Source organism: Trichechus manatus, unplaced genomic scaffold (genome assembly GCF_000243295.1).
Source record: "Trichechus manatus latirostris isolate Lorelei unplaced genomic scaffold, TriManLat1.0 scaffold00011, whole genome shotgun sequence".
NCBI lineage: Eukaryota > Metazoa > Chordata > Mammalia > Sirenia > Trichechidae > Trichechus > Trichechus manatus.
Window position 1 is genome coordinate 9464296 of NW_004443947.1, and position 23169 is coordinate 9487464.

Genomic DNA, 23169 nt, shown 5'->3' on the forward strand with positions numbered 1-23169 from the left:
ACCACCTTGCCACCGGGGCTCCCTAAACTCAATAACCTCTGTCAAACCTTCTGGCTCCCAACCCCCCATAAAGGCTTTGCACGTGAACCAGGCTGGCAGACTCTTCTGTAATTCCGAGCCTATCAATGAAATCCTGAGCGTATAAATGGCTGTCCCTTGTGGAGGGAGGTTTTCTGTCCACATTGCTCTGCCCTGACCTATGTTCTTAAAAGCAACTTAGAGGGAGACCCAGAATGCCTTCTCACCATCTCTTCAGGTAGCATAGAACTTGGAGGTATAGCTAAGGTGATGGCAGGTAAATCAAGATTTAGGACCTCACGTGGCTGAAATACATTTAAACCCACCCATTGCCATCAAGTCAATTCCCACTCATAGCCACCCTATAGGACAGACTAGAATTGCCCCATAGGGTTTCCAAGGCTGTAAATCTTCACAGAAGCAGACTGCAACATCTTTCCCCTATGGAATAGCTGGTGGGTTTGAACCGCCGACCTTTTGGTTAGCAGTCGAGATCTTAACTACTGTGCCACCAGAGCTCCTTGGAATACATTTAAAAGCAGTAAATTAAAATGTAATGGGTATTCATAGTCCTGTACTTGTGTTTTATTTTAAAAAAGAGGAAAGTTCAATTGCAGAAATGCCAGTTTGGGAAAATCTGATTTCACAGCAATTCATATGGAGACCCGCAGAGCCAGGGAAACCTCAGGTCCAGGTCTAGGGTCTGACACACCAACTGTGTGACTGTGGGTGAACCACTCACCTTCTCTGAATTCAGTTTTTTTAACTGTGAAATGAGGTTTGAACCAGAGGCTTCAAAGGTCCCTTCCAGCCTGATATTATACAATATGATTGATGTATATCATTTATATTACATATTGTATTTGAGGGCAGTGGTGGTTCAGGGGTAGAACTCTGGCCTTCTATGCGGGAGACTCGGGTTCATTCCTGGACAATGCACCTCATGTGCAGCCACCACTTGTCTGTCAGTGGATGCCTGCATGTTGTTATAATGCTAAACAGGTTTCAGAGGAACGTCCAGACTAAGACAGACTAGGAAGAAAGGCCTGGTGATCTACTTCCAAAAATTAGCCAGTGAAAACCCTATGGATCACAACAGTCAGATTCACAAGTGATCACAGGGATGGCACAGGACCAGGCAGCATGTCATTCCATTGTGCTTCAGGGCTGACTCAACGCCAGCTAACAACAGCAACAACAGTATATTATATGGATAATATTATATATATATATATGCATATACATGCACACACACACATACATAATTATAATCTGTGCTCTAGGCCAATATTTAGGTGAGTACTTCTCATACTTCAGTAGGCATACAAATCACCTGGGCAATGTTATTAAACTGCAGATTCTGACTGAGTAGTTCTGAGGTGGGGCGTGAGACTGCATTTCTAACACGTTCCCAGGTGAGGCCGAGGCTGCTGGTCTGAGCTCTGCCCTTGGAGTAGAATGGCTCCAGGTAATAAGGTGCCTTTACTGCATTCTTGCTATGTGCTGACCACTGGATCTTACATACATTGTCACATTTAATCCTCATAATGACCTTTGAGCAAATCACTCTTAGTATTATGACTTTCTAGATGTAGAAAGGAAGGCTCAGAGAGTCAGGCGGCCTGTCTGAGGTCACCTGCTAATACGTAGCAGAGCCAGGACCTGAATGCAGGTCTGTCTGACCCAGAGTGCGTGCTCATCACCACCATCCCACACGCCTACATGTAGTCACGGCTTTACGTATTTAGGCTAACATTGTAGCTAAGAACCAAAAGGAAGTTAATGAGAGAGCAGCAAGGCAAACGCACTAGCACATTCTTGCGTTTGTTTACTTTGCAAAGATAACCACTCATAAACTGACTGACCCCCTCCCTGTCCCTCAGGACCATGTGAACACACTGACTGACTCCGGGCCCTGAGTCAGAAGGTTAGAAATCCTAATGTGCTTGGAGATATTTAAATGCTCGATCCTTCACTGACAGGCAATGATGGCTGCAACAAAGGGAGAAGAATTTAGTTCCCTTAAATGATTAGAGCAAAGGAGAGATGTTTAATCCTATTAATGAATTTGCTAATTGGCCTTCTGCCCCCAATCATTTCATATTCAGGCTTTTGCAAGTGTCAGATTAAATGGAAACAGATCCAGGAGTGGTTTGAGCTGGGACTAAAAGCATTTGCTCAGGGTCTACAGATGGCTTGGTCGTTTGGTTATGGCTAATGAGGTGCACAGTCTATCCCCAAATGCCTTTTCCCCAATATCGGCACAGTCCATTTCAGCTGTTCTTCCACTCGGACACCGCAGAATTCCAAAGGGAAGCTGAGAGGGGAGGAGATTTGCATGGTGGTTAAAATCAGCTAGAACCAGGTTCTGCTATCTACATGCTCTGCAATCCTGAGCAAGTCATGTCTCTTCTCAGAGCCTCGGTTTCCTCATCTGCAAAAGGGAACTGTAATAGGGTCTGACCTCCAGGGCTGGCTGAAGATTAATAAAATAACACCCAAGAAGGGCCAAGCAAGGTGCCTGGCACAGAGAGGGTGCTAAGTCAACGTTAGCTATTATGATTACTAACCCCGGCAGATGATTCACATTTTCATATCTCACTGTCAGGAATTTCTTTCACTGTCTAAAATCAACAACCTCCCAGAGAAGTCACCAGAAAAACTGCTCAGCGTTTCCAGGGGCAAGGATGTGGTGGTTCCAGGTCCCAAAGAATGGAATCGGTGGCCACAGCTCAAAGGGACAGAGAGATCACAAGGGCAGCACAGTCATTGCACAGACTGAATGACAGACGGGGAAGAGGCCTGCCCTGAGATCGGATACAAGCCAGCAAAGCAAGCATCATGCCAAATTTGCTAAAAGTCATCTCACTTTATATGAGGCTCTGTGCTCACAGCCTCCTTGAGCCCTCCTGCAGCCTTATAAAGGGAGACACTATCATTGTCCTCATTTTACAGAGGAAGAAACCGAGGCTCTGAGAGGTTAAGCTAAGAAGTGGTAGAGTCAGGGTTTGAACCCAAGTCTGCTTTCTCAGTGGCCCTAATCATTATTCAATCCTATTCATAGCTCCCTGATTTGTCAGATGTGGTTCCCACTTCCCCCATTACGCTGATGAAGCTTTCAGTTTGAGTTGGAATAACAAGAATCAACCCAAACTGAACTTCTTGCCCTTGAGTTCTATGAGATGACCCTGTTTTTTTCTTATAATAAACCTACTTGGGCTAAAAAAAAAGAAGAATCATCTCAAAGTACTGGAGTCCCTGGGTGGCACAAACAGTGAAGGGCTCGCCTACTAGCTGAAAGGTTGATGGTTTGAACCCACCCAGAGGTGCCTCAGAAGACAGGCCTGGTGATCCATTTCCAAGAGGTTACAGTCTTGAAAATACTACGGAGCAGTTCTACTCTGCACACGTGGGGTTGCCATAAGTCCGAACTGACCGGACAGCAGCTAACAGCAACAATCCAAACTACGAGTCCTGTGGCTGGGTGATGAGAAGACAGTGAAATCTCAGGTGCCTACAGCCACACCCTGAAGGTGACCTATCCCAAATCCTTCTTGGAGGTAGGAGGTAGGTGAAGCATTTAAACAAGAGCCAAGTTTCTCTGAAGGCCCTAGGACCCTTGTAGATTAGTCTCTCTGTCTCTCTCATCCTCTTCTAAATACTGTTCCCTCCCTGCCTGATGGATGGGAACTTCAGCTCCAGTGCCATTATGCAGAACTTCGCAGAGCTGCTCCTCAGGAGCAGACCTGGATTTCTCATCTGCACTGCTGCATTCCCGCACTTCTTGGAGCCTGCACACACGGGCCCATCCGTCCTTTCCTCCACGCAGCTGAGTACATCAAGCCCGGACCGGGTGTTGGGCCTGACAGAAGCCCTGGAATAAGATGCAGTCCCTGAAAGCTAGTCAGAGGGATAAATGTGCAAACTCATAATCACAATTGCATAGTGTGTTCAGGGTTGTTGCAAGGGGAAGCAGCAACAGCTGTGGGGGAATAAATGCAGGAGAGATGTGTTTGGCCCTCAGGAGCCTAGGAGGGCTTCCCTGAGGGGTGACATTGAACAAGGTCTTGAAGGATGTGTAGGAGTTTACCAGGTGAATAGAAGAGTAGGGAAGCAGGAGTGGATCCTGGCCAATGACATCAGGGCAGCAAGGTTAAAGGACACTTATGGGATTGGCTAAGTGAGCAAATAAATGGGCAGACAAATATACAGGTTTTTGATCTCACCCATACAAGGTAAAGATCAACTTGAAATATAGGGAGGTTCCCAGCTTCATCTCCCAGAATTAGGACGCCCCCTAAGGGTTGCCTCATAGGACAGCAGGGTCTCTCTCCTTTGATGTAGCCATTTTATAAGCAAATGAATAGAAGAGTGAAAGCTTAGAGATACTTTTCTGTCTTCCCAAAGATACTACACCCCTACTGGTACCCCCAAAATTTCCAGGACCCTTCCTGACTAAACTTACAATTTTAAGCTTTATAGGAAGCACTTGGTATAAGTTTACTATAAATTATCTATAGTAGAGCTTCCTTTTAAAGTGTCTTTCAACTGATTCCTTCCACATTTCAAAGCGGGGTGGCTTAGTTCTATAATTCCAGGATTTGGGGAGCATGGTGATCAATGTTCTTCGTGAAAAGATAGACTTTTATTATAGCCTTGCTAGGGCTTCGTCACTTATTCATTAGCTTATGGACACTTTACGGTACTTATTTATTCAATCATTCATTTATTCAGTCATTCCTTCTGTCAGTCCTTTGGTAATTCATTTGCTTCCTCATTCATTCCTTCATTCATTCTTTCACTCATCTGCTAACGTATGCACTCACTGGCTCACTTGCTCAATCACAAATATTTATTGAGCAAAGCCCTCCAGGTGTACAAAGAGGTCCAAGTCTTTGTTCCTGGAAGGGACCAGGCCTAACAGCTCTCCATCTTCTAGTCTTTTCCATTTGCCTTCTTTCTGGACATCTTTAGCTTCATTGAGCTGCTTCTGGTATTCAAGGACCAGAATTGTGGCTGGCACTGGGTGTAGTGAATAGCAGGGGGCTAGGAGTTCCTGGCTGTTGCAAACAGTTTGCTCCAGCTACTAACCCACCCCATTCGAATCCACCCCACAGCACTGCGTAAGAAAAGCCTGGTGATCTGCTTCCATAAAGATTTGTTACTGTTGTTATGGAGCTCAGTTCTACTCTGTGATACATGGGGGTCACCATGAGTGGGAATCGACTTAACAACAAAGACAGGTTGGGTTTTGTTTATTTGTTTGCGGAGTTCGAAAACACTTCGCAGAACTTTCCTGCTAAATGGTAAACAGATTCAGTAGATTTTGTTAACAAAGGCAATTCAAAGCCAGTAGACCAAATAACAGAATTCATTCCAGGCAGAGGGCTGGTAACTGAAATTCCAGCCGGAAGCTAACTTTTCCTGCAGGATCCACAATTCTAAGAAATAACCAGGAGCAGCCAACCATTCCATTATTAATAATTTCCTCCAGGAAAAAAATTATTGAGTACCTACTATGTGCAAGGAACTGAGGTGGGGACTGTGAAGAATGAATTGGACAAGGTCCCTGTCTCAAGAAGCCTATGGGGGGAGCTATGGGAGGATTAACACCTCCATTGATTGCCTCATTCCAAGTGTGACTTGGGAGTCATAAGGATATACCCCTTAAAATAATTTAAGGATTCAGATGGGAGAAGTCACTTCTCTCTGGAGCTTGGAGAAGGCTTCCAAAATCTGGAAACAGTGGAGTGAGGTCTTGGAATGTGGGCGAGATTTTAAGGATTAGACAAGGAGGTAGGGGTGGGGGGAAGGTATTGCAGAGTTAAAAGGATGGATAAAGATGCAGAGACAGGTACAACCCAAGGTGCAGATGTCTCTACAACTTATTATTCCCCTTTTACAGATAAGGAATAAGGAGCCCTGGTGGCGCAATGGTTAAGCACTTGGCTGCTAACCCAAAGGTAGGTGGTTTGAATGCACCAATTGCTCTGCAGGAGAAAGATGCTGGCGTTTCCAAGGTGAAATGACTTGCCACAGCCCCTTTAGGCCCAGGACTGTGTGACACAGAGTTACTGCTTCCCCATGCCTCACTGCCTCCTGTTCATCTCCCGGATTCCTCTAGGTTGAACATGCTGTCGGAACCACTAAACCCAAAACCCAGCCTCATCAGGAATGCTCTGCTTCTGTAAGTCCTCAGAAGTGCTCACTGACCCAGGACAGGGGACCAGCCCCAAATTTGTGGCCACGTGGCCCTGGAAGATCATCTAATAGCTGTGGGATTTAGTTTGTTCATGGACTCAATGAGCTTTCTGGATATCCTAAGCTCAGCCCATCTTAAAAGTTTGAATGCTCGCTCTGATGTAGTCATGGAAAATTTGTAATCCAGCCTCTCCTGCTGTGTGGGGCTATTTGCTTATAGGCAAAACCCAAAAAAACCAAGCCCGTTGCCATCAAGTTGTTTCTGACTTGCAGTCTGCCACTAGCTGCTAACCTAAAGGTTGGGAGCTCGAACCCACCCAGCAGCTCCATGGAAGAAAGGTCTGGCAAACTGCTTCCATAAAGATAACAGCCAAGAAAACCCTATGGAGCAGTTCTACCCTGTAACACATGGAGTTTCCATGAGTGCTTATAGGTGAGTCTCCCTTAAGATGGCCTTGGTCTAGTGATGTTCTCCCGAAATGCTCCTGATCCTACAAGCCCAGCAGCTGCATCTGCATGGTCTGCCTCTGGTCCCCCCACACCTCAGACCTTCTCACTTATCCATTCAAGCCCAGAGCAGTGTCCTTGGTATGTTAAGCACATGCAAAACTGTTGGAGCCAGAAATTCTACCTGGGACTGGGAAGTAGAAGTTGAATCCCCAAACTGCGCTTTTCTAATTCTTAATTAAAAACAAAGATCTCAAACAGAGAGAAAGACAGAAAATGAATCTGAATGTTTTTATTCAGCAATACAGCTCTAAAATTAACTTAGGTCTCTGCTGCCTTTAGGAAGCTATCCCTGAACCCGCAGGCTGGGCTCAGTGTGTTCCCCTCTCAGCACTAATTGCAGATTTCCCCCCATATTTAAAAAAACATAGACTTGCTTGCAATTTGTATTTTTGAAGCATTCAAGGTATTAGTTGAGCAGGCTAAGATGTTTTCAGCATCAGCCAGAGAGCACAGGCCAGTGGGGGCTGCAGCAACAGGACCAGCATCTGTGGTCCTAGTTACCAAGACAAGGCTGGAGAAGATTCCAGAAGTGAGCTGTCAGCCCTCGCAGAGGCACTGGCTACTTCCAGGATGGCTTTACTCTAGGCATTTGGAAGCCCCCAACAATAGAGCCATAAATCTAATAGTAGTGAAAATTTGCTGACCACTTACTACGTAGCAGAGCCTGTGCTAAGCATTTGACTTGCATTATCCCTGAAATGCACACAACACAAGGGCTCTTTTAAGATGGTAACTGTTCCTGTTGCTGTTTCATAGTTGAGGGAAACAAGGCTTAGTCATATAGCTAGGAAGTGGGAGAGCCTGGATTTGAACCCAGCAGGTAGATGGATGTCTGAGTTGACAATCCTGACCACTCTCTTCTAACTGGTTCTAGTTAGACCTGAGCCTGAGGTCTCAGAGATCACAGGAGCAGCTTTGGTAAGAGTATCAACAATAAAAAAAAGAAAGAAAAAAAAAAGTCACAGAATTGGAGAGCCAGGTGGCTCTCCTTTACAAAGGAGAAACTGAGGCCACGGGAGGGAAAGTGACCTGGCCAGGAACGTATCCCTGACCACTAGTCTCCCAAGCCAGGGTCGCTATGAGTCGGACGTGACTTGATGGCAATGAGTTTGGTTTGGTTTTGGGTCTCCCTTGGCAGGAAGGGTCTTTGCTGATTAGCATTCCTCCAAGCAAGACGGTGAGACAAGACTCTGCTTCAGAGACAGATGTCTGGGGAATGTATACAGCTGGACCCTGGACCATTCAAGCTGGTGTCAAAAGGCTCTCTGCAGAAGGGACTGGCTGCTCAGAGCTTCTGCAGCTCATCATGGGGACCCACCCAACAGGCTGGAAGTGCTGAGCCTCTAGTGAGCACTGTTGTGAGGGTTAAATGGCGGAGCACAGACAAAGCACCCAGCACTGTGCCTGGCACGCATGACAGCTCACTGGATGCTGCTGCCCCTCCTTCTCTTTCCTAGAATCCTGGAGAGGAAAACAAAGAGCTTTGGCCTCAGGGTATCCTGCGGGAAAGCCCCCAGGGTAACCTGAGTTTTGTGTAAGGAATAATAAACCTGTTCCCACAGAATCGACTCTGACTCACAGTGGCAATGTAGGACAGAGTAGAACTTCCCCATAGGATTTCCAAGGAGTGGCTGGCGGATTTGAACTGTCGAGCTCTTAACCACCATGCCACCAGGGATCCAAAGGAATAATAGGCAGTGATACTTGCTGAGCCTTTTCTCTGTGCCCAATCCTGAGCTAGGAGCTCCACACCTATCCTTCATCCTTGTAACAACCTTCTAACATCCTTAAGGATGTTAAAGATCTAACATCCTTATAACAACCTCCTCTGGCTTCCTGGGGGCTGTAGACGACACCGGGCATGAGATGGGGTTCTCCCTCCCCTCCACTTCCTGCACACCTAACTTCCCTCCTGGGGGTGGTATTCTCATCCTGTTTATGGAGAAGAAAACTGAGGCTCAGAGAGGTGAAGGGACTTGCCTAAAATTACACAGAAAGGGAGGGGTGGAGCTGGGATTCATTCCCAGACTCCACTGGGCTCCAGAGCTCCAGCTCTTTCTGTGACACTTAGCTTCCTCCCAGGTGGTTCCAGGAGAGCAACAGGGACTGGAAACATTTTAAAAGAAACCCCTGAGTTTCCTGCCCCCACAGTCCCCTGGCCTCTGGGATCTCATGCTAGACAGAGCGGGGTGGAGACCTAGATTTAGTGCTGAATATTATCCCCAGCCAAGCAGTATCTAAGGATCTGTGAGAGGCCAGGCTCTAAACGTCAAGGTCCTGGCCCAAGGCTTGCAGACCTGTCCTGCCCAGGACTAGTCAAACGGCAAGCAGCCCCTTCCCTGCTAAAAGCAGGTCTAACTCAGCTGGGCACAGGGGCTGAAGCCTCTCCCTGTGTTGTTGGCTGTAAATGCCAACCCAGCTTCACCAGCTAAGATATTCACCCAGAGATCTCCCCACTTGGTGCTCAGCCAGCCTGACATCTCTGGGGTTTGGGCTAGAATTCTGAGTTCTTCTTCCTGGCACCCCAGAACACAGGTTACTCATGGGGAGCTAGCTCTGAGGTGCAGACTTCCCTAATGAGTCAGGCAAGATCAACCAAGCTCTAAGCAGATTCACTGTGCACCCTGGGCGCCACCATTATCCTGATACAGTTCTAATCATTAGCCAGCATGAGGGGTGGGGGCTATAACCCTCACCTGTAACCAGAACCAGGCTTCCAATAGCAGTACTTGCAGGCTTAAGCGTCAGGTTACTTAAAAGCCTCTACCACTCACAATAGCATTTGAACATTAGAAATAAAACAAAACCATCATCTTCCTTTTCCTGACTGCTTTCAGTGTCTTTCTCACAACATCAACTTTCTAACTGCTGGTTAGGAGGCCTTCACAGTCCCCAGTGGTCCAACACGTGTTTGACCCAACTTCACATGGACCCGTTTGCCAACTTTCCCACTGGTGAGATGCGGCACACCTCAGCTGGGGAAAGGCAGCTATGGATCCAGGAATGAGTGGCTCCAGGACATTATGCTTTTTAATCCTGGATGGAAGCTCACCCCTCAGATACACTTTGATGATGCTTTCAACTCCCCGTGGTTCCCAGAGCATAGCAGCACTCTTCTGTGACGCCGTCACTCCTAATGACTTCCTGAGCCTCCAATATCCGAGCCCTGGGAGTTTTATGACCCTGGCTGCAGCTGACTCCTTTTGGCTTGCAGAGGTTTACTGGGATGGGCAGACAGAGCATTGTCTCCCCGCTGCTGGGACTCCCAGGTCTACGTCTGGCATTGCCTCTGGGGAGGAGGTGTGGGAGTGTGTGAGCACCCTCGCTGGGTGCCCATAGTGCAAAATGCCAGGCGACATAGGAAAGGGAAGAGCTTTCCAATATTTCCACCCTGGGAATCCAGTTCCCCCACCTGTGAATTAGCCTCTTCCTCCTTGCTCCTGGAGATTTCTCCAGGAGGGGGGTCCTGGCACTTGGTGCCCTAGAGGGGTCCATGGTCTCGGGGGCCAGCACTCACTCTAGCTCCCTCCTCTGGGGGTCCATGGGTGTCCACATCAAACCTCTCATTAAGTCCTTACTGTTTGGTCTGAGGAAACTGCCTAGCTCCTCACGGAGACCAGAGGTGACCAGGGGAGGCAGGTGGGACACCGCACCTCAGCACCCAGCACCCCCAAACCCAGTCAGAGGAACAAAAGGAAAGAGGAGGTGGCTTACCTTTAGAGGGTCGCCTTTGTTTGGTTTGCAGAGACGAGAAGGTGCCCATGACGGCCCCCATGGCAGCGAAGACTTGTGTGCGAATTGGGACCCCGAGCCCTGTCCCTCCCCTTCTTTAGAAAGAAATCAATGTGGATTGTCTACTCCGAATTGGAAGAGAGAGAAAAAAAAAAGCCCAGGGCGGCAGGCAGCTCCCCCGTAGCTTGGTATTCAGCGAGCGTGGGGCTGGGAGCCGGAGGCTTGCTTTTCCTCTTCAGTCCCGCACATGCACTGACTCACAGGGCCACCGCTCCCAGCGCAGGGACGGGGCCGGTCGCTTCCCTTGCAACGGCTGGAGCACTGTGCCCCGAAAGCCTGCCTAGAAAGCCTGCCTAGCGCTAGATTCGGGGCCGGCGCGCTCGCCCGGCCGAGGCTCCGGAGCCGGCGCCGCGCGGTGCGGGAGCCGCGCTCTGCCCGCCCCTCCTGCCGCCCGCTGAGCTCCGCTCCCGGCGCTCTCGCTGGCTCTCTGGGCGCAGAGTACCAATCATGAATGAACAGCGCCTTGGACTCGCTGGAGCGGGAGCCGCCGCGCGCCCGCCGGCCTGCGCTCGGGGTGAAAGGGGGAGCGGAGGGAGAGGGGCCGCCGGGGAACCGCGGGAAGGGCGGGGGCAGGGCTCCACAAGGGGCGGCTGGTACGGCCCCGCTGCTCGCGCCCCTGCCCCCGCACGTGCCCGGGGACATGTGTGCGCGGCACCTGGGATGATGCATTCCCTGCAGACGACCCGGGGCTAGGCACCTGGCCGATGGGTGGGGCTGGGGGGGGGGGAGTAGATTGCCTCTGAGTGAGAAGATGGTGGGTGTGTGTGTGTGTGTGTGTGTCCCTGTGTGGGATGCATTGTGATTTCATTTGCTTCTAGGGAAATCTTATTTCACTCACTGTCTGAATTCATGGGGTGGGGAACAAGTCGGCCCCGCCCAGGAAGGGATGAAGAAATATATCCCATTGGGTTGTAATGGAAAGCCTGGTGGCGTAGTGGTTAAGTGCTATGGCTGCTAACCAAAAGGTTGGCAGTTTGAATCCACCAGCGGCTCCTTGGAAACTCTGTGGGGAAGTTCTACTCTGTCCTGTGGGGTTGCTGTGAGTGGCTGGATGGGGATGGGTTTTCTTTTTTTTTGAGTTGTAATGGGAGGGGGCGCCCTCCTGCTTTGCAGGGTCTCTAGGGATCTCTAGGGGCCTGCAAGACCCTCCACAACAGGGCCCACTTTCCAGTGACAAGGAGTGGGGAGGGGGAAGGAGCCCTCAGGACCCCTCTGGGTTCTTGCTTCCTCTTTTTTCTCCTTCCTTTTTTCTTTCCTTCCACCATCCCTACCTCCCTTCCTTCCTTCTTTCTTTCCTTCCTCCTTCTATTGATCCCTCCCTCCCTTTCTTCCTCCTTCATCTTTCTCCGCTTTCTCCCCTACCTCCACACGAATTTGTTAGCGATCAGTTATGGAGCAGGTAGGAGACCCTGGGTGGTGCAAAGGTTAACACACTCAGCTGCTAACCAAAAGGTTGGAGGTTCAAGTCCACTCAGAGGCTCTTTGGGAGAAAGTCCTAGTGACTTACTTCTGAAAAATCAGCCACTGAAAACCCTACGGAGCACAGTTCCACTCTGACACACATGGGGGCGCCATGAGTCGGAATTGACTCAACAGCAACTGCTTTGGCTATGGGGCAGTTGATAAGTGAGGTCTGAGAAGAGAATGGCTGAATTTTGAAGGCAGTCTCCCACCTGTGAGTTCTTACTCTAGGTCAGGACAGAGGTTCCCTCAATATCACACAGAGCCTCCAATCCCATCTCTGATTTCCCCTGTGAAAGGCCAAGTCTCAGCTCCCTCCTGTGTGCTCTGACTAGCTCCTTGTGGTACTGAAATGCCGAGGAGCTACGCCTCACCCAAACCTGAGCCACCTCCATTCCCACTGAGACCCTCTTTGATTAGCACTGACAGTCCATTGCCCAAGCTGCTGCCGGACCCTTACCCAGTCACTGCCTTTCCACCACACAGGTCCACGCTGTGGTTACAGTTCACATAGTCCCCCAACATATGGTCTTGTAAACACGCACGCACACACACAGTCACACAAACATATGGCCACAGGTCCCTCAAGCCCACACATACGAAGTCCCACAGACATTGCTGTGTACACACATACAGACACATAGGGCCACAATACACCCACAGGTGCACTCCGTGCAACCCCCCACAAGACATAGGCACACAAATACACCGACACACAGACGCACACACAGTCAATGCAAAACAGCATCACAGTCTCCCATATTCACAGTGGTGCAAAGCTGCACAGGTGTGCAGTCAGAGTCCAAGGATACAGGGCCCCTCAGGAGCTGCTTCCCCTCATTCCAGCCCACTGGCTGCCCCTTCAGGGATGCAGGTGGCCTATGACTTGACCAAACACAGAATAGATTTTCTTCACCCATACAGCACTTAATGCTTTCTCAAATTCCAACCCATGTCCTATTTAGTGCAACAGCAAAGATGTGCTTAGTAACATCCACCCCTTTCATTTGCATGGTCCATTGCTATAGGACCACATCACGCCACGTGATACCCACCAAGCTGGTGAGTCAAGCAGATCATCACCACAGAGTGAAATTGAGGCTTAGAAAGCATAAGAAATTTGCCTGAAATTACTCTGCTAGGATGTGGGATTAAAATGCAGAGTCCAGGACTCTTTTGTCACCTCCTGAGGATCCTGTTGCGCTAGAGAGATCTGCTCTGGGGCCCAGCAGCTTCAAAGTCTCAGCTCTCCTACCTGCCACCTAAGGGCTTGTCTATGTCCATGAGGCCTGAGAACAAACGTGATGAAGCAAGGCCGGTTGGGGCTGCCCTCACCGCATTCCTGCCCTCACTGCTGGGGAACAAGGTAGGCAGGGGTTTGAGCCCAGGTCAGGAGAGGACCCACTAGGATAGGGGTTTTCAGAGCCAATGAGTCCAGGACTCAAGGAACACAAGAGGGATCTTTACTGGGGAGAGGATGGTGCAGCTCCTAAGTGTCTTTGCCAACTTCTTGGGAACTTCACTGGAGGAGCCCCAAGCCACTTCACCCTCAGAGCTCTCTAATCGCCATGCTACCCAAGTAACTGTGACCAGGACAACACTTAAGAGTTTACAGAAAGCTGGAATGCCATTCTTGCCTTCTCTCCTCTGCATAACCCTCTGACCAAACTGCATCTAGATGAATTGCTCCATTTCTCAGATCAGAAATAGCCAAGTGCCTCTGGATGCACTCACGACTGGCTGCCACTGGGCAGTGGGCATAAAGTGAAGTCACCAAGGCAAAGTCCAAACTGCTGAGCTCAACTCAGAAGACCCTTTCGTGGGCTGGCTCCATCAACCTTTCTCCTTTTTACCCTGGTGCTCCCTTGACAGTGCCAGCCACATAGAACCCCTCACTATTCCCCAAAAGAGTCCCCTATGACTGTGCTTCCGGGCCTTTGCATGGGCTGTAACCTCTGCCTAGGATATCTCTCATCACTTTCTTTATCTGGAGACCTGATGCTTATCTTTAAAGATGGACTTCAGGTGCCACCTCCTCCAGGAACCCCTCCCTGGCCTCGGTTGGTGCCCCCCTGGAGGGTCCCATGGCACCTGATCTTCCCTTTTCATCAGAGTACTCACTATCTTGGTTCTCATTGTCCCTTTCCTTGTCTGTGTCTCTCTCTGAATTGTGAGTTTCTAAAGGGTAGCGACCACTACTGATTTAGCTCTTTACCCATGACTGCTTAAAACTCCTAGATGCACCTGGGTAGTGCAAATGGCTAATGCGCTCGGCTGCTAACTGAAAGTTTGGAGGTTTAAGCCCATTTAGAGATGCAGTGGAAGAAAGGCCTCGTGATCTACTTCTGAAAAATCAGGCATGGAAAACCCTATGTAGTGCAGTTCTACTTCTGACACACATGGGTTCCCCACGAGTTGCGGTTGACTCAACAGCAACTGGTTTGCTTAACCCCTGGTTTCCGGCAAGAGTTTAGTCAATCTATGATAAATGAGTGAATGAACAAATGCATTAATTTCTTTGCTCAGTGACCCAGTTAGTAAATAAAAACTGAGGATTATCAGATTATCTTTGCCCTTTAATGGAAACAGTCTCCCAAGTGAAGATTCGTTCATTCATTCAACAAGTATTTATTGAGCGTCTACCATGTACCAGATATTTGCGTGCACAATGGCTCATTTATTCCTGATGACACCCTATGAGTTAACTATTATCTGCAGACAAATAGAGAAACACACATACAAACTCTATCACACTTATATGATAGAGCCCAACATTGCTCATGAGATGCTCACCAAGAATGCTGTAAGTCAGAATGAACAGTAAGTGTGAGGTACAAGAGAGAAGGATGACAGAGACTCCCTCGCTGCCTCTTGGGAACTTGCAACAGAGAGCAGAGAACCCTGTGGGAAGAGAGGGAGAGAGAGTGCTCTGAGAGAGTGCCTCTGGACTCTGGACGGTCAGTCACTCTGACTTCAGGGGCCCTTTGTCCTGCTATCCTGACAGGGTGTACCTGCTAAGGGGACCTTGTCAGCCCTTATCCAATCTGGGCTTCTATGGCTGTGACTCTGTCTACTCTGGAAGGTGAATAGCTCAGGCACCATCTCCGGCTCCGCTCCTCCCTCACCCACCCCCTAGCCCAAGGCACGGCCTCAGAAGTCTCTGGAGGCAAGAACTTCCCTCTGACATGAGCATCTGTGGAAGACTCCTCATGGCACCCCGCTGAGATCATCCAGGGAGGAAGGGGTGAGTCTGTCAGAGACCAGCGGGGCTTCTGTTAAAGCGAGCATGTGCTTGTTTGTGTTTATGTAACATGCAAGCCATGTTTTTTTTTCTCTCCTTCTCTTTCAATTTCTTAATTTCTCTCTTCCTTCCTTCCTCCATCCCTTCTTCCTTCCCTCCCTTCCTCCTCTCCTACCTTCCTATCACTGGTCCCTCAGCTGTGTTTCCTCGTATCCTTCTGGACAATATAGGTTCACTGAGTTCCCACCACCTACAGAGGCACCACAGTGTCTGATTAAGAGCATGGATTTGGGGGTCTTCTAGAACTGGGTTCCAATCCCAATTTTGCCACTTATTAACTGTGACTTTGGGCATGATGAGTGCTTTCTCTGAACCCTACCTTCATCTTCTTGTGGATTATACAAGTACCTGTCTCATAGTGTTGCTGCGAGGATTTGATGAGACAATGTGTGTAAGGCACTTAGTAGGATGCCTTGAACATAGTGTGGCTCATTATTGAGGATGAGCCGCTACTATTACTCTTGCTGTGGGCCAGACATCGTACTTGGCTAGAGGGATATAAAAGTGAGTAAGCCACAGCTCCTTCCTCTTAGCTTCCATCTTTGCTCTTCATCTGCTTTATCAGAAATCTATTCTCAGGGTCCCCATCTGGTATTAAAAGACTCAGATTAGTTAAGGAAGGGAATGTAGTTGGCACCTGATTATGTGCAATTCAGCACTCTGCTTGCTGCTGTCTTGTACCATTTCCCAAATGTTCTGCATGCATAAGTCTGGCCTCCTCAAATAGACTATGAGCTTTTAGAAAGCAAAGGCTGAGCTTCTGCTTTGCATACCCCCTCCCAGCCCCAAGTCTCAGCCTGGCCCAGAACATCTTAAGTGTTCCACAAATACTCCAATTGAGATAATTCAGTACAGGGGAAGGGTGTCATCATTTAGCCCCGGGTTCAAGTATCCTCCTCTCATGCTAAATGTGCACCTGGGCTTCAGCTTCCTCACCTGTGAAACACGGAACACGACCACTTACTTCATGGGATTGCTGTGAGGATTGGGTGAGATAAAGTACAAGGAACATGCATTGTCACTCTGTAAAGCATCCTGCAAATGTCTTTTGTTGTTACTTGCTCTTGGGTCCATTTAGTTATTCATTCAACAAATGGGCGAGGGCAGTGGTGGTTCAGCGGTAGAATTCTCACCTTCTGTAAAGGAGCTGTGAGTTCGATCCCTGGCCAATGCATCTCATGCACAGTCACTATCAGTCTGTCATTGGAGGCTTGTGTGTTGCTATGATGTTGCTATGAACAAGTTTCAGTAGAACTTCCAGACTAAGAAGGACTAGGAAGAAAGGCCTGGCAATCTATGTCCAAAAATCAGCTAACAAAAAACTCATGGATCACAGTGATCCAATTCACAACAAATCATGAGGATGGCACAGGACCAGGCAGCATTTCCATTTTGCATAGGTTGCCATGTGTTGGGACCAACTCAACAGCAGCTAACAACAATAGTCTGCCAGGCACTATTCTATTCTCAACAAGTGGCTCAATAATGAGCAAGAAGAGGCAAGAGTCCCCGTCCTCAGGAAGCTGACAGTCTAGGGCTGAAGACAATCAAATCGTCTCATAACTATAAACTATGGCCGGACTGGGAAGGAAACAGGAGCTGATGTGTTTGGGGTGCAGGGTGTTCAGAGAAGCTGGCTAGAATAACTTTCCGCAAACTATGAAGTGATGTCACAAGTACATATTGATCTTCAGAGGGCAGGGATGTCTATAAAACTTGTGAGTCAGAGAGCTGGGGCTTCAAATCCTGGTTTTGTTTTGTGATGTTGGGCAAGTTACTGGCTGGTACACAGTCCCAGCTCAGACAAATGTGAACTCCATTCCTTGGTTTACCCTGCCTGTCTCCTTCATACGCACCCTCTTCTCCATCTCCTCAGGATGAAGGACAACCTTTGGTAAAGGACTTGGTGTTGGGAACCCACTCCAAGCCTCCTCCTTACACATGGCCTCTGTCCAGGTTAACCATACCCCAGATGTGGGCTGCAGGGGAGAGACAAAGCAGGAGCCAGGACACGGGCTCTGTCCTTCATGTCCTGGTGGCTGCACTGCCCCAAGGGTCCCCGCTTCATTCTTCAGCGTGGGAACAAGCTCTAGCAGTGGCTGAGACAAGTTCAGACAGAGTGCGGCCTCCCACGCAGAAGACTCTGGTGGCAAAGCCCTTCTGAGCTACGCAGCTCCTGGAGGAATGAAAGTGGGGGGCGGGGGCTGAGGGCGGACCTCCCAGAGCATCTCAGCACTCCTTATTGGAACTAATGCTGTGTGTCGTGGGGGCCAGAAGAGTGATGGGTGCCAGCACTGTGCCAGGCCCCAGCTGGGTACACCATGAATATTGAATGAGTGGACCCTGGGGCTAGATGGGTGTATGGATGAAAGGAGGAAGGGTGGATAGATGGATGGATTCAAATATGTTCAAAACAAATCTTTAACTATCAGATGAAACCTGTGGACTCTCTTCTCCCAAATAATCATGCATGTAAGCTCACATACTCCCAATTTGCATAAAATTTTATGAGTTCAAAACTCTCCCCCCTGAAGCCCATCTGTGGATAGCTGGTTAAGAAACTCTATCCTAAGGAGAGCAGGTTAGAGTAAAGGATTTGATCCATTCATATTTTAGCTGTGTGGCCTTAACTTCTCTGAGCCTCAGTTTCTACATCTGCAAAATGGGGATAACCACCATGCCTATTTCTCAGAGCTGTTTGAGGATTACATGAGAAGCCTGTGAGTGCTTTAGTGTAGTACCTGCCACATTGCAAGTCTCGGTGAAATGTGCCCATCATCATTATCGTCACTAGTAATCTTCATTCAGTCATTCATTGACTCATAATTTAGGGAGTGCATTTAGCCAGTGCCTTCCGTTTATCACACCCTGAGCTGGTATCCGGGATTACTGAGGTTTCCGATCACTGGCTTGGGGTGTTTATAGTCTAAGGGGCAAAAGGCAGATTAAAAACTCACTATTGATACCCCAGGCTTCACAGAGAAACTGCCAGAACTGCTTCTGTAGCTCTGTACATGAGGAAACCCACCCCTGACTATGGCCAGTTTGGCCAGCCCTTTCCAAAATCCTGGGGAGAAACAAAAGTTGGGACTCAGTAAGGTCAGGGGCCTAGGTCAGGTTAGGAGAACAAAGGTTAGGGGAAAGGTAGGGCCAGGAAAAAAAAACAAACAAACCAGTTGCCACTGAGTTGATTCCGACTCACAGTGACCCCATGTGTATCAGGGTAGAACTGTTCTCCATAGGGCTTTCTGGGGCTGATTTTTTAGAAGTAGATCACCAGGTCTTTCTTCTGAGGCACCTCTGGGTAAAATGGAACCGCCAATCTTTTGGTTAGCAGCTGAGTGCTTTAACTGTTTGCACCACCCAGAGACTAGCCGGGCAGAAAAAGGGATAGGGGTTGGAGGGAGCAGAGGTGAGAATCAGGGGCAGAGCAAGGCTGAGGTAGGGCAGGGGTGGCCCTGAGCTATTACTTTTCTGGGCTATAGCTGTGTGTTTCAGAGTGGACAGGTCAAGCTGAAATGCTGGGGCAATGGAGACAGGAACTATGTGCAGAATTTCTTGTCTTTCTAAAAAATGTATACAAAATATAGATCTGGAATCTTCTTGGGTGAATGTCTGGGAGTCAGTTCACCTCCTCCTTCATTCTCCTCAGGTTATATAATAATTACAGTAACAATGGAAGCCATTGCTTTCTGAATTCTTCCTACGTGCCAGCCACATGCCTGGTCTCAGTCCATTCTTTTCCATAGCCCCATAGGATAGGTACTATGATTATCCCCCATTTTATATGTGAGGCAATCAAGGCAGAAAGAGGTTAAGTGACCCGCCCAAAGTTACCAGCAAGCAGTGGAGCTGGATTTGACCCCAGGAGGTCTGACTCCAGAGCCTCTGGTCCTCCTGCTGTTGTTACAACTTACTCCTTCCAGTGCTATTTCTTCTAGGGAGACAGCAATCCACTGGGGCCTAAAGGTATGGTGTGTCTTCTTGGAGTCAGGGACAGATGCAAAGGGGAGGGGCACAGAGTTCAGGATGCTCTGAGTGGCAGGTGCTGCTCCTACCCACAACCTCAGTGCCTGGGGGCTGCACACAGGGTCTGTTTTCCCTCCATGACTTCCACTGTCTGAAGACCCTCAAGGAAGTGAGCAGGGAGGGAGGAGGGAGCGGCAACCATGCCGCGTAATGATTAGCAATAATTGCAGAGATGAGCATGCCCCTGGCCTGCACGGCCCGCTGAACCTGTCAGCGCTGGCTCCCAGCTTCCAGCACCCATTCTGCTGCTGCTGCATAATTGGAATCTGAAGGGGGAACAATACGGGGTAGGGAGGGAGGTAGGAAAGGGGCACAGAAAGAGTCACGGTTGCCATCAATCTGAGGGCTGGCTCTGGGACAGGGCCTGCAGAACAAGGCAATGTAACACTATAAGATGTCCTGGAGGTTTCTTCTCTGTTACTTCCTGCCACCACATACCCTGCCCTGAATTCTAAGGCATTTTGTGGCGTTCACTGCCTGGGGTGAGAATGACATGGAAACAATAGGGTCACCTTCTCAGATGTTGACTTACAAAGGATCTTACATAAGATACAAAGCCTGGAAGAACGTGGGATCGGTTCCAGCCCCTTGTCTCCCAAGTCCTCAGACAGTAGGGCGGGAGTCTGTTCCTGACCCACCACAGACAGAGCCTGAGGGCATGGTGATCTGCTCAGCACTGAAATCCTAGACTTTGGTGGAATCCGGGAGGTAAGACATGTGTCCCTTTCCCAGGTAGAGCCTGAGAGAGTGGATAAACCACAGAGTCCCCCCTCCCCCAGTCCCACCAAGCCCTGTATGTGGTAGGAGCGTTGCAAAGCCTGTGTGTCTTTTCTAGGCAGGGAGATCCTGACTATTCTTTTCTAAAAGAATCTTTCCCCTATACCCAAGAGGGGCCTGGAAGTTAGCCCAGAAGGACCCAGAGAGCCAGCAAACTTTGGGTGCAGGCTAGGAGGACCCAGCTGTGACCAGTATGGCCCAATGACCACAGAATGCTCAACAACAGGATCATCTTGGTGGCTGCCTGCCTGCAGACTGCCCACCAGATGTCAAGCCCACCCACATCTTGACATTTCATAAGCCCCCCAGAGAATGTCCAGGCAACGCTGGGGATGGGGGAGTCCTGAGTTGACTGAGACTTCATTTCTGCCACCAAGAGGAATGGGGGCTTGGAAGAGAAATTAAGTCTGGAAATTTAAAAAATAAGAAAAGTGACATTTCTGGCACACCAGAGTAAGTTGCCTAAAATTCTTATTTACTCATAAAATGTTCTTACAATGACTCAACGGTTGAAACTTCTCTTTTTACGGCCCATTTTGCAGATGAGCAAACTGAGGTTCAGAGAGGTGATGTAATCTGCCCAAGGCCACAAAGCTAGAGTGAATTGTAGAGTCAGGATTTGAACCCAGTTCTGTGGGTCTTCACAGCCCATCTTATTAACCACTAAAGAAAGAAATGGGGGAGGATCAGGGAAGGAAAGGCAAAAGGTGGGAAGAAATATATAGCAGCATCAGGAAGAAGAGGTGGGTGATGGGGAGCCTTCCACTCCTCCTCCCTCCCAGGATGACTGGCTGCGAAGAACCTTTGTCTTGGCTTAAAGGATGCATGCATGCAGGTGCTGGGGTACAGATGGGGTGTTTGGGACATGGTCCTTCATCCCGGGAGTGCCCTGGGAGCCCCCTTCCTGACAGGCCAGGCTGGCCCACTCCTCCACTCACCCTCCCCGGAGGCTCCCTTACCGGAATGCCATAAGACAGTGCCTGCCAACAGTGGCTCTCCAAGACGATTTGTTTCTGCTGTCCCTTCCTGAGCTGGACTGGCCCGCAGTTGCGAGGGGGTTGGGCAAACTAGCTAGTGCTGGGGTGAGCTAATTGACAGTCCAGGGCTTGCTTTCTCTGGGCTGGTATTTGCATGGTGCATTAGTATTCGTGCCCACAGCTCAGGGCTGTTCTGGATGGAGGATGCTATGCAGATGAGCAGAGTGCCTGGTGTGCAATGAGGACTTGGTGCAGTTTGCGAGGAATCAAGGCTAACAAGTTGGAGGAGTCTGAGGAAGGCTGCAGACCTCAGACCAGGGGTCCTTGCCTGGTTCCTACATAGCCAGTCCCCAGTATCTGCCTTCTGTGATGTATGAGCTCCCAATCAATCCCTCCATCCCTCCAACAGATCATCCAGTATCCACTGAGCACCTGCTCTGCCCCACCTGTCCTGTGATGGCGCCTGGGAAGCAGAGGAGAAGTGGGCATGGCCCTCGCCCTCAGGAAGCTCTCAGTCCTGGAGGGAAGGAGTGACGTATAAACTACTTGAGGACAGGGCTTGTTCTGGATTGAATTGTGTCCCCCTAGACTACGTATTGGAATCCTAACCCGTATTTTTGTGGATGTAATCCCGTTTGGGAATGGGGTTTTCTTTGTTAACGTTAAAAACCAAAAAAAAAAAAAACCATTGCCCTTGAGTCAATTCTGACCCATAGCCACCCTATAGGACAGAGTAGAACTGCCCCACGGGTTTCCGAGGAGCTGCTGGTGGATTCGAACTGCTGACCTTTGGATTAGCAGCTGTATCACTTAACTACTGTGCCACCAGAGCTCCTTTTGTTGCATTAAGGAGGCCATATCAGTGTAGGGCGCGTCCTAAATCTAAATCACTTCTGAGTTAAAAGGAGCAGCATAGACACAGAGACAAGGAGGCACAAAGGGGGTGGGGGGAGACAGATGCTACATGAAGATCTCCAAGGAAGGAATGCCGTGGCTACAGAAGCTGAAACAAGGATTTTCCCCCAGAGCCGACGGAGAGAGAGCCTTTGCGGAGAGAGAGCCTTTGCGTATAGCTGGTGCCCTGAATTTGGACTTCTAGCCTCCTGAACTGGGAGAAAATAAATTTCTGTTCTTTAAAGCCACCAACTTGTAGCATTTCTGTGACAGCAATAGGGCACTAAGATGGTGATAAGACCTGTGGCAGAACTTCAGCACAGGGGCCAGTGCAGCTCAGAGAACAGAGATCTAATTCAGCCTGAGAGAAAGAGGGGCGATGGAAGGATCAGACAAAACTTTTCAAAAGAGAAGAGGCGTGAGCTGGGTCTTGAAAGATGAATCGGAATTTGTCAGCCAAACACTGCTCTTAATACAGGACTTCATTCAGGGACCTCCTCTTTAACCAGCTTCAAAGTATATTTCACTGCCACAGTCGCTTTCACTCTGAATGCAGTGTCCCAGTGGGCGGGGCGACGATGCATCACTAACCCCAGTTATGGATTTCCCAAACCTATGTCTGGAAGGGCTTTGGAGAAAGCAGGTCCAGCCATCGTGGGTGACTTAATTCCATAAACCTGTGGCACACAATTGAAGAGAGCAACTGAGTCATCCAGGAGTAAGGATCTTCCTAACGGTCTCCAGAAACGGAACTTTCCCAGCGTCTGTTTGCAACTCATTCCAGCATTTTACCATGCCCAGGGCTAAGAAGTACCTCCTAATGTCTCTGTAATGTATGCTGCCTAAATGGAAGAGCATTTACCAGTACCAGTTGCCATGCAGAGTTCAGACTCACGGCAACTCCATGTGTATCAGAGTAGAACTGTGCTCCATAGGGTTTTTCAATGTGTGATTTTTAGGAAGTAGATTGCCAGGCCTTTCTTCTGAGGTAAGTGTGGGTGGACTGGAATTACCAAGCTTTTGGTTAGCACCTGAGTGCATTAACCATTTGCATCATCCAGGGAGTCCTCTTCTTTGACACTCGGAGGAGCAGGGAATGGAATGCCTCACCTGAGAATCTTTTGTGCAGGCTGCCAGAGCCACACAAAGCCTTGAACATTCCAAACTAGGCACCCACATGGAAGGGGGAGCTCACAGTTTGTAGGGTAT

At 49.1% G+C, this 23169-nt stretch overlaps 1 protein-coding gene across 2 annotated transcripts in view; it reads right to left on the reverse strand.

Moving 5' to 3' along the window:
* Nucleotides 1-23169, reverse strand: part of KCNIP1 (potassium voltage-gated channel interacting protein 1) — a 532042-nt gene that overhangs the window by 322458 nt on the left and 186415 nt on the right. Inside the window, exon 1 of one of the 2 annotated variants that reach the window (XM_004371209.1) lies at nucleotides 10444-10727. The exons of the other annotated variant lie outside the window; for it this stretch is intronic. Coding sequence (XP_004371266.1) covers nucleotides 10444-10504 — 61 coding nt within the window. The 5' untranslated portion in view covers nucleotides 10505-10727. Of the gene's footprint in view, nucleotides 1-10443; nucleotides 10728-23169 lie in introns of those variants that run through there. 2 annotated transcript variants of the gene reach the window in all.